The sequence below is a fragment of the Lottia gigantea genome, assembly GCF_000327385.1.
Source record: "Lottia gigantea unplaced genomic scaffold LOTGIsca_28, whole genome shotgun sequence".
NCBI classification, from domain to species: Eukaryota; Metazoa; Mollusca; class Gastropoda; family Lottiidae; genus Lottia; species Lottia gigantea.
The window spans coordinates 526572-542454 of NW_008708898.1; the positions used below are offsets into that span (position 1 = coordinate 526572).

The window sequence follows — 15883 nt, forward strand, 5'->3', positions numbered from 1 at the left end:
TGTACGTGATGTATAGATTCTTGTACATCATTGTACGTGGTTTATAGATTCTTGTACAACTATGCACGTGATGTATAGATTCTTGTACATCAATGTACGTGGTGTAAAGATTCTTGTACATTATTGTACGTGGTGTGTAGATTGTTAAATAACAATTGAACGTGGTGTATAGATTCTGGTATATCAATGTACGTGGTGTGTAGATTGTTGAATAACAATGAACGTGGTGTATAGATTCTGGTATATCAATGTACGTGGTGTGTAGATTGTTGAATAACAATGTACGTGGTGTATAGATTCTTGAATAACAATGTACGTGGTGTGCAGATTCTTGTATAACAATGTACGTGGTGTGTAGATTGTTGAATAACAATGTACGTGGTGTATAGATTCTTGTATATCAATGTATGTGGTGTGTAGATTCTTTAATAACAATGTACGTGGTGTATAGATACTTGAATTACAATGTACGCGCTGTACGTTTAGTACAATCATAGACATAGACGTCAATCAAGGTAATGATTTATGGATTCAGTCGTAGTTTGGGAATTTTGTTTTGATTAATTATAGTACATAAAGAACAGGTTCTCATATCTAAAACTTTGGAAACTACGGTTCTGAAAAATCATGGACATGGTTTATGAATGATTTACTCCTTGAAGTATACCTAAAGGCACTGTATATTTATAATTACAGATAATAATTATCATATGATTAGCTATTCCGGCAGCTAATACGCCCCTGTATGCGCTAATCCTATTATATAATTGTGATAAATGATAGGCTAGACACCAATATGACTGTTTTATTGAGTGACAGTGACCAATGGCTATTTAACAACCACTGACCACTGGGCATCCAGGTAGTTGAAATAAAACAAAAGATTATTGTCACTTTAGTGTAGGAAGTTTATTTACTGATTCACTTTATTTACTTTATAAAACACCATCTTTAACCCGGCCTCTTATGACAGCTAACATGCGCATGCGTTAAGTACAGACGACTATTTTATTTTAAACGACATTTACTAGCAAACTTAAAGCCAAGTATATATAAATATAGATAAAAGAAGCTGAATAAGATTTTATAGTAGCGGCCTACTTACAATTATAAAATGTCATCACAGTGTTTATTGGATAAGATGGAAACTGATGATCCAACTGAAAATTCGCAAACGGTAAGACTTTACTTCGTATCCTAAAATGCATGGACATCTGAAGTTGTGTGTATATCCATGTGATATCAATTGTAGAAGTTTGAAGTCATAAATATATACTCTCAGCATGTTGATATGACTAACGAATAAGTCTTTTCGCAACATGACAGTCCAAGAACAACGATGCTGGCAAACATGTTATGTGTATTCTTGGCAGCAAAACAAAATTGTATCTTGTATGAAAGGGCTGCTAAAGCAGGAAGGCTGAGTATTATTATAATCCTGTAATGATCAGCTTAGAAAATGATAAGCCATTGCACGCTTCGTTAATATTACATATATGTTACATTTTATTAAAGATAATGTCCACGTGTGGTTTATCATACCGTTCTATTCTGTTTTTAATTGCAAAATCTAGTTATTGCAATTTGTGTCCCAATTTTGTAATTTAAGTATTTTTATGCCAAGCAGAAACAGGAGAGCTCTAAACCGAAGAACGATCTTGTACTAATTCAGCCTGGAGTGATTTCAGATTGAACCCATACAATTGTCACTAGATATCACTGTTTGCTAAATTCCAAATAGAAAAATTACAAAACTTCAACATGTACGTGATTGATTTGATGATGGACAAAATAAAATTACAGCAGAAGCTGGAAGACCTAGTGTGGCTACGATAGCCGCAAAAAGAGGTTTTTGAGAATATGACAGCTACTCTTTGTTCGGTTTAAAAGTCTAAGTTTAGCAACCGCAGATCACGGTCCATTCCCGCATACAATTAATATGCCAATTAGCTAACATGTATTGTTTCGAACTTGTCCTTTAACTCTAAACCATGCTTTGGAGTGAAGCATTCATTGAGTACTGCCACACAGCAAAGATGTCGGCAATTGGTTGATCAAACTTCTCTTCATCATACTAGTTGTTGATACATTAACTATTGGAGAGCAAGATTGGATTCAGTACATGCAACAAAATTGGGTACAGAACAGCAAAATTGGATTTTATTGCCATCACACATATAACTGAAATTTTTAATTCGATCATGATTTAGCATCAGTTGGCCACAATTTGTATGTTAATTGAAAGGCTTTGATGCAGCTACACCATATATTACATGGATCAATGGTGATTATATAATGACCTACTTTAGAAAACTGTACATTTATACCACCATGAAAATATTCTTAGAAAATGTTTGACTGATTTCTTCAATGATTTGCATTTAATAATTCCATTTTCCACAGAATACGATGTATATAATTCTTTTTTGAACTTCAAAGAGCAAAAAAACAAGGACAAGACATACCTGAAAGAACATCAATATAATGTCTATGAAATAGTCAATTAAATAAGCACTGGTTGATCTTAGAGGGTAGTCAGTGTAATATTATATATAATTAATTAATTAAGAAATAAATACAGGCTTAGCAGGTTAATGACTTCAAATTACATGTTTGCTCGCCTTCCTATTTGAAAAACATGTATAATGGTACTTGCACATGAGAAGAATGCACAGAGTTTTTTGGTGTTAGATGGTGATCAGAACATAGTCTCATGATAGCACTGGCCTAGGTCACAAAGTAAAGATTTATGATAAAACAAGATGCAAGTTAAATGTTAAGATAATTAGATATGTTAACTAAGGATGTCTCTGTAATACTATCTGTGGTGGTATCATTTCTTTAGCTGAAATAGCTGAAAATATAATAGTCAATGTTCTTCTGGTATATCAATAATCATAAAACCTGTATTGTGAAACAAAATCTTTTCATGTATCTATAAGAAAATAAGAAGCATTAATATGAATAGTCATCGTAGGAAATTCAAAATCCAGAGACCTTATTCTCCAAAACCTTTTTTTTTCTTCAGAAGTTGATTTTTCACATTCCTGAAAATATTATAATTACGTCATCGCTAGTTAACACCGTTTGAAATTTTCATCAATTTATTACTTTTCCCAACGAGAGCGACAAATAAAGTTATTTGTTTACCTTTTTATTTTAAGATCAGAGATAAGATAAGTTTAACGTAGATATTCCTTAAAAGCGATCATTTGTGTGTTATCAATCTTATTATACGAACGCAATCTTCGATGTTTCGTTTCGTATACTTTATGTAGTTTACTACTCTTGTCATCAACGGTCAGAAAAATTCTTTTTAAAATGCTCATAGTGGTTTGTCATGGGTATATAAACATGACTTTTATTGGAAAATAATTTTATAAATGGAGAATTCGTAATATAAATAATTCTATTGTTAAACATAAACAGTCCACCCATCTGTATCTGTAACTGTTTTGCTTCCAATTTAACAGATAGAGGCAGAAATAAATGGAAAATGCAAATCAAAAGCACACGGTATCACTTATGGACTTTACAACCTTAAAACTTTTGTGACGTGTAGACATAAATAGAATTTCTCATTTCGTCTACGAAAGGCATCTACGAAAAGACAGTTGGTTGTAACGTGATAACAGGAAACGGACCTAGATGCGTGATCAGTTGGAAGTTGAAATAAGAAGTTCCTGCTGAAAAGTAATATGCATTATGGTTACCGTGACAACGCAATGCAATCATATTAACAAGAAAGCGTTATTGTTAAATATCTTATTACTTCATGATAAATAATCACGAAATGGGAATGAATTGAATGAACTGAAACTATTGTTGTAATGTATACTATCATAGTCTCTAGAGGGTGTTTAGGAAGTGTAAACACGATAGTGTTTGTATAATTACTCCTTGTTGTACAACACTGGTGTATATATATTTAATGCCATTGTCAGATCTAATGATCAATCTTATTTTGACCGTCTGTCAACATACAGGTCGCCACATAATGTCATCAAACAACTGATTCAAACCAAGTCTACAATGTTTATAGACACACCGATCCATTACCTCGTATTTAATTTATTACCAGTCACTGACATTGTATATGACCCCGATATATCTGTAGGCTCTAATGTTTTTATGTAAATAACATAAATTAGTAAACGCACCGAAGAGATTTTGTAATGAAACATAGTAGATCTGCTAGTAAAATGTCAATTTTTGTTAACTGCCAAATTTCATTCTGAAAATACGACTTCCTGCTTTTTGAGGGGTGGGGTGCATGGCAATAAAATCTAGTCAGTTGAAAATTGGAAAAGAGGAGCATAACTTGTAGCTATCCTGACAAAATATTCTCTGCGCACACCCTTGATGTTTTCTGTCGGTTCATTGACTTGGACTATTTCTTCAAAAGGTGGGCGAATAGCCTTATGCCTTAAAGTCAATTTAATTCGGCTATTCCAAAGTTTGTGTCCTTGTTAAGAAATTGTGAATGACGACCCATAAATAATAAGGAATTTGAAGAATCAATTGCACCAACCAACATTTTATACCTTAACTTTTTAACTTTAAACAACTGAAGATTAGAAAACTTGGTAAAGTTTTAAGGATAAATGTGACTCTTTTAAAATTAGATTTTCACAATTTGTGTTTAAAACAGTTTTATCACGTAAACTACAGTAATATGTTCTTCACTAATATTTTAAGAGTAGAATGGGAGTGTCTCTATTATTTAATGCGGAAATTTAAGAAGAATAATCAAGGATGGATATAGAACAAGAAGGATATAGTCATGTAAATTATATAATATCTAGTTGTTTTATGGTCAGTAGATCATCTTAACTATTTCATATATAATAGCATAAAACAGGAAAACAAGATCAGTTTTCAATTATCGTAGGAATTACTCTATGGAAATTACACTGTACGACATGAAGTATGAAATAAGATCACTTACCAATGCAAGAAAACAACTTAATTTGCCTTACTTTGTATTGCATAAAAACTCAGTATTAATATTTATTGATATAACTGAATTAATAACCTGTATTCTTGACCATGGACAAAAAAGCAACAAATTCAGGTCGAAAATAAGACTATTTGTTTATTATTATTCTCTATTATTTCTGGTATATTGACTGGTATAACAGTGAAACTATTTTACTTATTGGACGAAATAATCAAGGACCCATAAGATCGAAGGGTTTGGGTCATTAAAAATTGGCAATTTACCATTGTAGTTTCCCTTGTCTATCAAATTTAAATAGAGTGAATATCTGGAATATTCCAGCATAGGGACACAAGTGAAATGTACATAAGAAAATGAAGGCTATAATGTTTTAATCGACAGGTTCTTTTTGACGGAAGTGTGACTCAAGTCTTCACTTGATTTCAGACGACAATTGTTACAATAATTTGTCCAGGTAATAGATTGCTATCTTTTGGTTCAGACTTGAAGAAGCATTACTGCATGCAAGATGGAGATTCCACAGGTCGTCTTAGTCTACAGGAATCGCTCATGCTCTATAGTTTGTATTATCTTCTTTTTCAGTTTTATGGTTGTAACGCATGTAATAGACTAGCTAAATCTACCAAACGGTCAACCTGTGGTCATACAGTATTTGTTTTTAAGTCGTTTATACATAGCCGAGGTAATGTATGAATTATTGTTTTTCTGATTCGAGTAATGTGGTGTTTCTAGAATTACGGAGCGTCCATGCAAAATACCGAGTGCAGAAAAGCTGTATATGAATATATGTATTTATATATATTGGGTCACGAATCACCGACAGTGCTTTTAACTTAAACATAATGATAATTTTAGTACTAGAGGCTCGACTGATTTTTTAAAATTAACTCACCGATATCCAACAGTAAAGACATTCAAAAGAAGGCTTTACATTTCTATCAACAAATAGTCAGTGCTATTATGATGGAAATTGCTATGATAAATATGATACCCTCTTTGTGAGCAAAGAAGACAGTAACCTGAACTATCAATGGTCTCGTGTGATAAATATAATATTCCCTAAATTGAAGTATTATTCAATATTGTGTATTGCTCTTGACTATTATTTGATTTGCTTCTGCGTTATCTAATAGTACATCAATATCATTGGGTTGAGGACATGCTGCATAGATTAATATTTTGATTTGTTGAAGGCAGTCTAATATTCGTTAGAAAAAAAGCTTGTCTTCTTATTTTCCCTTCGGAAAGAACTGCTATGAGCCTCCTTTGACTATTCTGTAGTCTCTACTCGGCCCCTTTAAAAAATGACACGAGATAAAAAAAAACTTAAGAGTATGAGAAGATATTTCCTTTCTTGCACTCTGCTTGAGGTATAAGGTGTACATTGTCCAACCCTAATGTGAAAGGAAAAAAGGAATCCTTAATGTATAAATATATATTGAAGAGTTTATGAAAAATATTTCAGTAACCAAAGAACTCTGTCGTATATTAGGAATTATAATTGGAGTTGTAACATTTATAATAGGTTAGTAGATTACTTTATTATTTAAACTTATTTTTTAAGGATGTCATTGAAGCGTCATCTTGATCATCTTCGCAACGTTTTCCTAGTGCCTCTTATCATATCAATTAGCATTAAATGGGTAGATTCACAACCCGTTTGACCAAGCGCGCCTTAGTCGCCTTAGTAGGTTATTGCCTCTATTGCCACTTGTAAAAACGTTTTAGCACCATGAAACTAATTTGAAACTCTTTGATTTACTTTCAGGATTACGTTATAGACACGAATGCCATTTTGAACCAGCGATTCCAGTGTTCTTAATGGTGTTAGGTTCAGTGTTATTTTTACAAACAGTGTTCAGAACGTTATTGTTATTTCGACCTAAAGTGAAGGTGTTAGAGGGCGAAAGAGAGGGTCTAGATACACCCGGAACTCTCATCAAAATACAAGTTTTATTCTTAATACTTTGGGTTATGGCAGGTAATTGTGTGTAAAGATAAACTATTTTCTCTGTTTAATTAAATTTAATTCTCGTTATTCGTTATTTTGAATACACTAACAAAGTAGGGGGTATTCAAAAGTATTTATTTGTTTTGAACTGAAAAGTTAGAAAGTTTAAATATACTAGTAACATCCAGATGCATAATCTATACTTCAATTTCAGCATCAAAAAGTGTCCTTGTTTTCATCTAAAGCACATCCAATGCCTCATATATTGTCACGCCAGTTAAAGTGGTCAAGGAGTCTGCTAAAACCATTTTGATTCTGACCGTGACTAATTTCTTACCAAAGTTAATCTTAAGATTCTATTCCTTTTCAGGATCAGTGTGGATATACAGTGCTAAAGGAATAGTGCAATTTCATAATCCAAAAACACGCAATTTTTGTGATAAAACAGTATTTTGGACATCATTTGGTATGGTGACTGCGTCCTACACTCTTACAATATTAATTGTATGTTATTTTATAACAACCTATATCGTATTACGACTGAAAACCAAACAAGAATCTGAAAGAAAATCTAGTGAAAATTCTGTATACTCAAATAATAATTTTAAATGCAACAAAAAATCATCTGACGTCACCGTAGATGGAATTATGTCGTTGGCTTAAACTTAAACTATTTGAAATTGGAAAATGTCTGGAATCTCATCAGCAGTGATCGCATTAGATTTGTATATTAATTGAACGTATAAATGACTGTAAGCGTGTACATTTTCTGTTGGTTGTTTCTCTTCAAAGTGGAAAACTATATCAGAAATAATTTATTAGCACCCACAGGAGCCTAGAACAACCAGCGACCGCACCAAATGGCAAAGCGGGTCTATTGAGTACAAGTTTTAAATCATTTTCATTTAGCTTTTCAACACTGATATCAAACTATTGTGTTAGTTTGTGTTGCGTTCATTTTCAGACTCTATAAACTATAACGTAGGCATATTGCTGCATAAGAGAAATGCCATTGAAAGCAGTGTGTGATATTTTGTATTCTAGTCAAAAAAATACTCATTTATTAACGAAATAAATCATTATCTATATATTCATTGTAATATGTTGGTTCTGTGGAGAGATCACTTCAAGAATTGTTTCAAAGTCTAACCAGTTACTGTTTGTTCCAGTTCAAGTTCAATATTGGAACTGATTTGATTTATATTCAGCATTCGGTCGGTGGACATAGAAAACTATCTGAGGAAATGTAGAGATAAAAACCTCGACAAAACTAATATTAGACATTTCTTGAAAAAAAATCGTAGTTCAAGGGAAGTAACTTATTTAAAGAAAGGAATAACCCGCTATTCAACAGACTATTTTTTACCAATTTTTCTCTTTCATATAATCTGCATAGAGTTTATGTTCAAACTGCGTCCCTCGAAAATACCAATTTACTACAACATGGGTAACTGAAATATCTACGGACAATGGCTCCATGGCGCTACTATCAAAAACATTTTATCATGAACATTATGTTATAGACCGAGGAATTTTACCAGACAGACCTCTTTGGTATGAATGGTATTTCAGTCTTATTAGAACGTCATTCAAGAAATTGATATTTTAATAAACTACTTATCACAAAATGGTACTGTACAAAGTCATTTAATTATACATTAAGACAATATCTAAGGAGTATGGTCTAAGTAGTCATACGGGGGTTCAAAAGTCACAACCATTAACTTGGCGAAGTCTACAGGATTAAACAATGTTATTCTAAATTAGACACAAACAATATATTATCCATACATGAAAATTTAAGAGTGGCTTTATCATTCATTGAAGTCATGATCCAAGAGGTCGACTTCTGCCAAAAGATATAAGATAGGCTGCATAGTAATGATGGAATAAATGGAATATATACAGATATACGAGATTACTACATTAACAAATATTAGAACTATTTTATAAATCTTCAATTGTAAGTTTCAGATAAAATAATGTCTATGACATGCCGACTTCATTCACTGCAAAATAAAATATGCGGCTTGAAGCAATCAAACTGGCACGAGCTTCAATGTCATCTCTAAACCCTTTCAGATTGCGAAATGCTACTCCTTCCTTGAGGTCTCCCTTTCATTGCCATGGGTGGTAGTCCTGATGCCCCATTAGTAAGACCATGAGGCGATACAGTTGGATTTGCTCTTTGAACCTTTTCCAGCACTAAACACGATGTTACCATACTAGCAATCTTGAATGAAAGGATTTAAAGGCTCATAATTTAAAAAAAATACGAAAAACGAGTCTCTTTGAAGATTATTGCATTCAGTTATATGTTCCAGTTACCAATAGATAGCGTCAAATTATTTTAGATTAATTACCAATTACAAATTAATTAATCAATTACCAGAGAGTGATGATAAATTGCCATTGAATCTTGATCAACGGATAAGAGGTGTATTGGATTTATTATTGTATCTTATTGTATTAGAAATAGACGTCACAATTTAATATACTTGAAATAATGATCTAATTGTCTTGGCCTTTCATACCTGTATGAGTGCTACAACTGCTAAGGTTGATGCCCATATTGGTGTGTTACTGTTGATCCATAGCTCAATCTTCTCCCAACAACCATCCTGAAACAATGACCATATACTCAAGGACTGGACATTTAAAATTCAACGCACGGGTATTTTTTCAGGTTTCGGACCTTTGAAAAGGGAAATTGATCTACTGATAGGCTTGTGGATTCTCTGAACTTATGGAAGTAAGTTAACCAACATACACAAGCATTAACTATGTGGACTCAGAATTCGATACCTAATCAATAACCATTTTGGAGGGTTATCATACCATGTTCGGCAAGAAACGCCAGTCAAAGTACCCATCATGTTCAGAAAAAAATGGAGATATCCTTTCTATATTTCGATGAGTCTGAACATTATGAGTACTGTATTCACAGGTCATACCAACCTGGAAAAGTGTCTGTTCTGTTTTGGTTGTAATGGTACCAGGTCCAAATTTAGCATTATCAAAACAACTATCAGGAAGCTGTTCCAGTGTAACACTATATTCTGATGAATGGTTGTAGCCACAGCAACGCAACTAAAATATTTCAAACATTTCATGTATATTTTTACCAAATCTAGACAATATAAGTTCATGTCTTTAGGTACGGTCTGGTTGTAACCATGAAAGACGTTTTATATATTCTTCTGCTCAAGGTAAGATGCTAAGGCAAATGTATCCGGGTTTTCTATTCTCTGATGCATGTTAAAGAAGGGAGGTCGAAAAAGTTATCTGCATTGATGATAAAAAAGCAGTTTAAGATTCCTTGACAGAACAAAAAGGTAGATCACGACCTCTGACCATATACTACACTGTAGTATTAGTCTAGAGCAATGTTTTACTATATCAGTCGCTCTGCCTTATTACATAAATCAAGCAAACACAGCACAGGGATGTTTTGTTCTTTCCACTCACCTCAGATTGTACCAAAGCTCTCGTAACCGGATTAAATTCTTTCCAACCAGATGCTGTGTATTTTGGTATCTGAATTTTAAAATGAATGCAAAGGATATATTAATGTACGACATTGTATTTAACGAAGAGCAATAAGACCAACAGCAAAAACAACAGAAAAATAGTAACAGACAGAGAATAGGCGAATTCTCCGTAAATTCTCTCCAATTATAACCCAGAAGCATTTTAATTCTTTTACTATATAATATCAATACTCAATTTACCATCTTTATGAATTTAGAAACAAAACTTTCAAGAGTTTATATTGACTAATAAATGTTACGTCGAGCTGCGACAAGCGGAAATCATTTTCTGTTCGCCTGAAACACGGTACCAACCTGGTCTTTCTGGACGTAAGCAGCCAATATGGCACAAATTTCTAGGAAGAATAGTGTTGTTATAAAACCAATATACTGAAATCAAACAAAAAAGATATCAATAGATGTATATTGGTTGTACTCAAAGTTCTGCTTCATATTGGACATACTAACGAGCGATGCCATGGTCTGAAATGAAATGAATGGAGTTTTATGTCCTACTTTTTTTTAATGAAAACGGGTAACGCCATGCAAGATGCAATGAGAGAAATTTTGCCAGGACAGTGGCAGTGATCTGCTCTTTTTCGACTGTCGAAGGATCTATAACGTGCGCAGTCCCGAGCACACGGAACCTCGGTTTTATTGTCCCATCCGAACGACTAGACGGTTTTTCCACGACGTGTTGAAAAATCTTAAGGTGTTATCTCGACCTGTGCTGGGTTTGAACCCTTGACCTGTAGGTTAGCGAGCAAGCGTCTAACTCACTGAGCCACCGCAACTAGTTAAACGTTTTGCTAACAGAACGAATAGAAAACTGCATAGGATACTGTAGATTTAAATCTTACCGTTTTTAATGTACACGGATTTTCCAAACAACCGCCAATGCAACCAAATAAACCTATAAAATACAACAGTTTAACTCAGACACTGGTTTCTGTGTCCTTTTTTAGACCTGCCATGTATACAGAACATGAAATGTTAACGCTCTTCTATTTGTACCTATAATTGGGATAATGAAGAATAAGTGCAAAAACTTGTAGTGTTCATAAGGATATAAGAGCACACTCTTTTCCAATATCCTATGATCGAAAGATACTTCAAATCAAACCTTGAATTATATTAAATTAATAATTATTTTGGCTTACCAATAAAGAATATGATTATTCCCAATGTTATCAAAGTGTACGTGAATATCTGAAATAGTTAGGCATAAAAATTAAGTATTAGTCATATTTTTCTATCTGTTAAGCAGAAGTTCTTGATAAAGTATAAGAATGGTTACAAAGAAAAACACTTCATGTTCATCTGATTATCTTGCTAAAGAAACAGCCGAGATCTGCGTATTTGTTCCAAAACATACAATTTATTGGTGTCTCTTTCGTTTTTATAGGAAAGCATCTTTCACTTTTTTCTGTTTTCTGATTTTTTCAGACAAAATTTTGCAGAACCTGGTTTGTATTCCGCCTAAGGACCAATGATCACTTAAAAACACAAATGGGGGTTACATATAAATAATCTTAAGAAAACGTACAAATGTTCCAGATAGGAAGTTGGTAACTGATGGATTAGTTGCCAGAAGCCATGATACAAAACCAACCACTGATAAACCAATTGCCTGAAATGTACATATTATATTAAGTTGATACGAATAACAATTCATTAACATATCTGAACTCTGTGAAAGAGAAACGGACAAACCCTTTGTACAGTGGCATCAAGTACAAGATGAGTCATAATAATGACCGATTGCGAATTCTGTACTACCACGATGTTAACAGATTTCCGTCTGATGATGTGTCAAAAATTCGAATTCTACACCAAGTCATGATGGTTACAGATTGCGAACTCTACATCAAGTAATGACGGTGACAGATTGTGAAATTCTACATCGAGTCAAGATGGTGACAGATTGTTTAATTCTACATCAAGTAATGATGGTGACAGATTGCGAATTCGACACCAAGTCAAGTTGTCAAGTTAAGATTGTGACAGTGTTTGAACTCTACACCAAGTATTGATGGTGACAGATTACGAATTCTACACCAAGTATTGATGGTCACACATTACGAATTTTACACAAAGTGTTGATAGTTACAAATTGTAAATTCTACACCAAGTTAGGATGGTGACAGATTGTGAATTCTACTCAATATATATGATAAGAAATAATAAGAATGACCATGACATGTCATATGATAATCCTACTGGTGAGATGATTAATTATATTATCATTGATTTAACTAATTACTAAAACACATTTGTTAATCTAGTCATTCTAAGTCAGTCTAATAACAAACTAGAATCCCGTGTCTATATAAAGGTACACCCTTTGACGATTCGAATATTAAAATATATTTCATACTTTTCCGATATATCAAGAAACAACTATGCGACTTTTACATGATCTTGTCACGACCTCGTCGAGTCGATTAGTACCTTCAGGGCACTTCGTTGTAAAGATGCCTTTTTATTGATGAAAAAGCCAAAATTAGAATAGTGAAATTCGAAATTCAATGTTTTCGATGTTCTTATTTATAATGAAATTAAATTTTCAGATAATCCGTATATCCCCTGAAAATGTGGGTGGGTGATTGTAGAATCACTTGTACAATTTATTGTTCCATGAATTGCAATCTGCACTCTGTGGCTTCCTTTATATGAAGAAAATCTTTTGGAATCTAGAGTAAAATTATTTCTAATCAAATTAATCCGAATTATTTACCTTGGGTTGTACATTAATAAACATTTAAAGTAAATTTTCTATGTGTAGAGGGGAACAAAACCACGAATTCATTGATTTTAAACACTTTAATTCAAACAGTTTGCTCAGTCTTCTGCTGTACAGGTGTATAAACAGCCATTTGTATAGTAATTAAAAGAGGAATACAAAAACAGATAATACAGATTACCTCTATTCGGTATTGATATTATTTTGAAGTCAATATAAGATTTTACACTATATGTCAGTAGAAGGAGTTATCTTTATTTTATAAACTTCATTTTGATATTTTTAATTAATTTTTACCGTTAGCTTTAAATATAACTCTTCAAAAAAAAAAATAGTTCTTAGTTTGCAGATTGGTAACAGTATAGCTTTGAATTGCACCGTTACAATTTCCAGCTGGCCTTCTGTGGTTTTTGTAATTCTAGAAAGGTTGTATCTGATATTAACACTAGAGAAATGCCATTTTGTTTTGTGAGGTAGGTCACAGTGAACAAATTGATTATCTAAGGAGAAATTAGTACGATTTTGTGTTTAGATTTGTTGTTTATATAAGTCATACAAAATGCGTAGGAAAGGAAATGTGAAATGATGAAGGGTTTTGATGAAATTGCTCATGATATTGCGAATATTAACAGCTGCTCAATAAAGTAAACCTCTTTTTTTAAAAAAAAAAAAAAAGTATTTATTAACGATAGACATACTCAATTCAAGGCTTTTTCCGAACATGTAACTTATCTTCAGGGCTATTTCAAAACTAACTTTAATTCACCGTCTTGAAGTAATAAAATTCACCTTAAAAAATTTTTATGTAACCCCTAAAAACAGAATTTTAGAAAATTACTTACCCAAAATAGAAAGTTTATGAATATAAACGCCATCCTCACAATACCCGCCATGGTTAGCTTCTACAGTTTGACTAAGAAATCTTATATTAACATAATGAAGATTAATATATTCTGATGTATTCCTTATTAATGCTCATTAATTAATGTCTTTGTAATCAATAATAATGTTCGTTAGAAAACATCACAAAATATTTGGAACATTTTACCATTTGCAGATCCAAATAATTCTAGTCAGTTAAAAATCCATGTAAAAAAAGTGCTTATTTGATCTTAAAACCAACACTTTTTCACAAAACTGACACACACTGCTGCCGAGTTGTGCACAATACAATCTGAAATGTGTTCAGTACAAGGTCAGGTGACCACAACCATCTACATCGATTGTCACAAATTCAAAAATTTACTTTTCAACAGATCGATTTTAATTGCGTGTTATTTGAAACAAATATGTTAGTTTACAATTTAACCCTGTTAACTCTCTGGATTAACGTAATGTTTATCTAGTCAATTCCAGGTCGCAGAAATAAAGGTACATGTACGTGGTTCAAGACAAGCTGAGTTAAATGGATTGGAAAAGACTGTTTCTAACAAAATATAACAAACCAGAGAAATACCATTGTACCGTTGTAATATCTAAATAAGCCAAAAAAATAACATCGGAATGGTAATATATAACTACTTTATAATAAGTCAAAGAAATACCTTTGGTATCAGGAATGGTAATATCTAAGTAAGACAAAGAAATACCGTTGTTTTCAAGAATTGTAATATATAAACACTTCATAACAGGAAAGAAATACCATTGGTATCAGGAATCGTAATATCTAAGTAAGCCAAAGAAATAACATTGTTGTCAGGAATGGTAATATCTAAGTAAGCCAAAGAAATACCATTGTTTTCAAGAATTGTAATATATAAACACTTCATAACAAGACAAAGAAATACCATCGGTATCATGAATTGTAATATATAAGCACCTTATAACAAGCCAGAGAAATACAACCCTTTATAAGGACAAATGATTCATTATGTTCATAATATCATATAACGCAAATGGGTTGCGCGGTTGCGGCTGTCGAACTTTGGATTAAAAATTAGCAGTTGCCACCAATTGTCATAAGTTGTATTATGTTCTACTTTACAGCTAAAACTGAACCATAAGCTTAAGAATCTGCGACCACAGTTACTAGTTTGTCCATGTAAGTGACAAATGCAACATAATCGACAGGCGAAATGAGCCTCCCCGACCAGTCCCGTAGCCAAGGTGGGGCAGCCCTCCTTAATAAAATCTTGCCCCCCTAGAAAAATGTACCGGTCACTTTGTTAAAATACACCTTTTCCTTTCCTGAGTCAATAGGAGCGGCAGGTAACTGAGTCTGAGTGAATGGCCAACAGTGGTCATTCTGGTCAGGCATTGTATGGTGCGTTGAAAATCATAAAAAGTCTGCAGTAAAGCGTCGTTGGTAACAAAATTATTGGTCTGATACTGGATTGTAATCTGTCCCGTCTCAAAATTCAGAAGATTTGATTGGTTGATTGAGTAATAGACATATATTATCCTAAATTGTATTCATATGAATCAAACAACCCAAAGTAGGAAAAATTGATAAATATTTGATCAAAAAAGACAAATTGCTTGATCGTTCCGACACTACTACGACTGACACTGGTATCAAAACCACAGCGGGCAACATAACGGATGCAGTACCAAGATGCTCTGAAAAGACAGGAGTACCAGGTGACATTGGAAAAGAAGACGTTCCAAAGCAACCGAGAATAAAATTTCCAGCGAAGTCTGGTCGCCATTTTAGTAACAGCTGGTATGATCGATTTCCTTGGCTGGAGTATTCAGTGTCA

The 15883-nt window shown here is 33.1% G+C and overlaps 2 protein-coding genes across 2 annotated transcripts; one reads left to right on the forward strand and one right to left on the reverse strand.

Moving 5' to 3' along the window:
- The first annotated feature begins 1074 nt into the window (after positions 1 to 1074).
- On the forward strand, positions 1075 to 7900 carry LOTGIDRAFT_232307 (hypothetical protein). The gene is made up of 5 exons (XM_009056504.1): positions 1075 to 1177; positions 5543 to 5642; positions 6426 to 6485; positions 6729 to 6941; positions 7282 to 7900. Exons 1-5 carry the CDS (start codon positions 1115 to 1117, stop codon positions 7572 to 7574), a joined length of 729 nt encoding a protein of 242 aa, XP_009054752.1. The 5' UTR covers positions 1075 to 1114; the 3' UTR covers positions 7575 to 7900.
- A 601-nt stretch (positions 7901 to 8501) lies between these two features.
- Positions 8502 to 14074, reverse strand: LOTGIDRAFT_203908 (hypothetical protein). The gene is made up of 9 exons (XM_009056505.1): positions 14027 to 14074; positions 11988 to 12071; positions 11602 to 11650; positions 11302 to 11354; positions 10757 to 10831; positions 10380 to 10448; positions 9870 to 10001; positions 9446 to 9532; positions 8502 to 9144 (listed from the first exon to the last, which is right to left on the reverse strand). The coding sequence occupies exons 1-9, from the start codon at positions 14057 to 14059 to the stop codon at positions 8980 to 8982; spliced, it is 747 nt and encodes a 248-aa protein (XP_009054753.1). The 5' UTR covers positions 14060 to 14074; the 3' UTR covers positions 8502 to 8979.
- Between the last annotated feature and the right edge of the window lie 1809 nt (positions 14075 to 15883).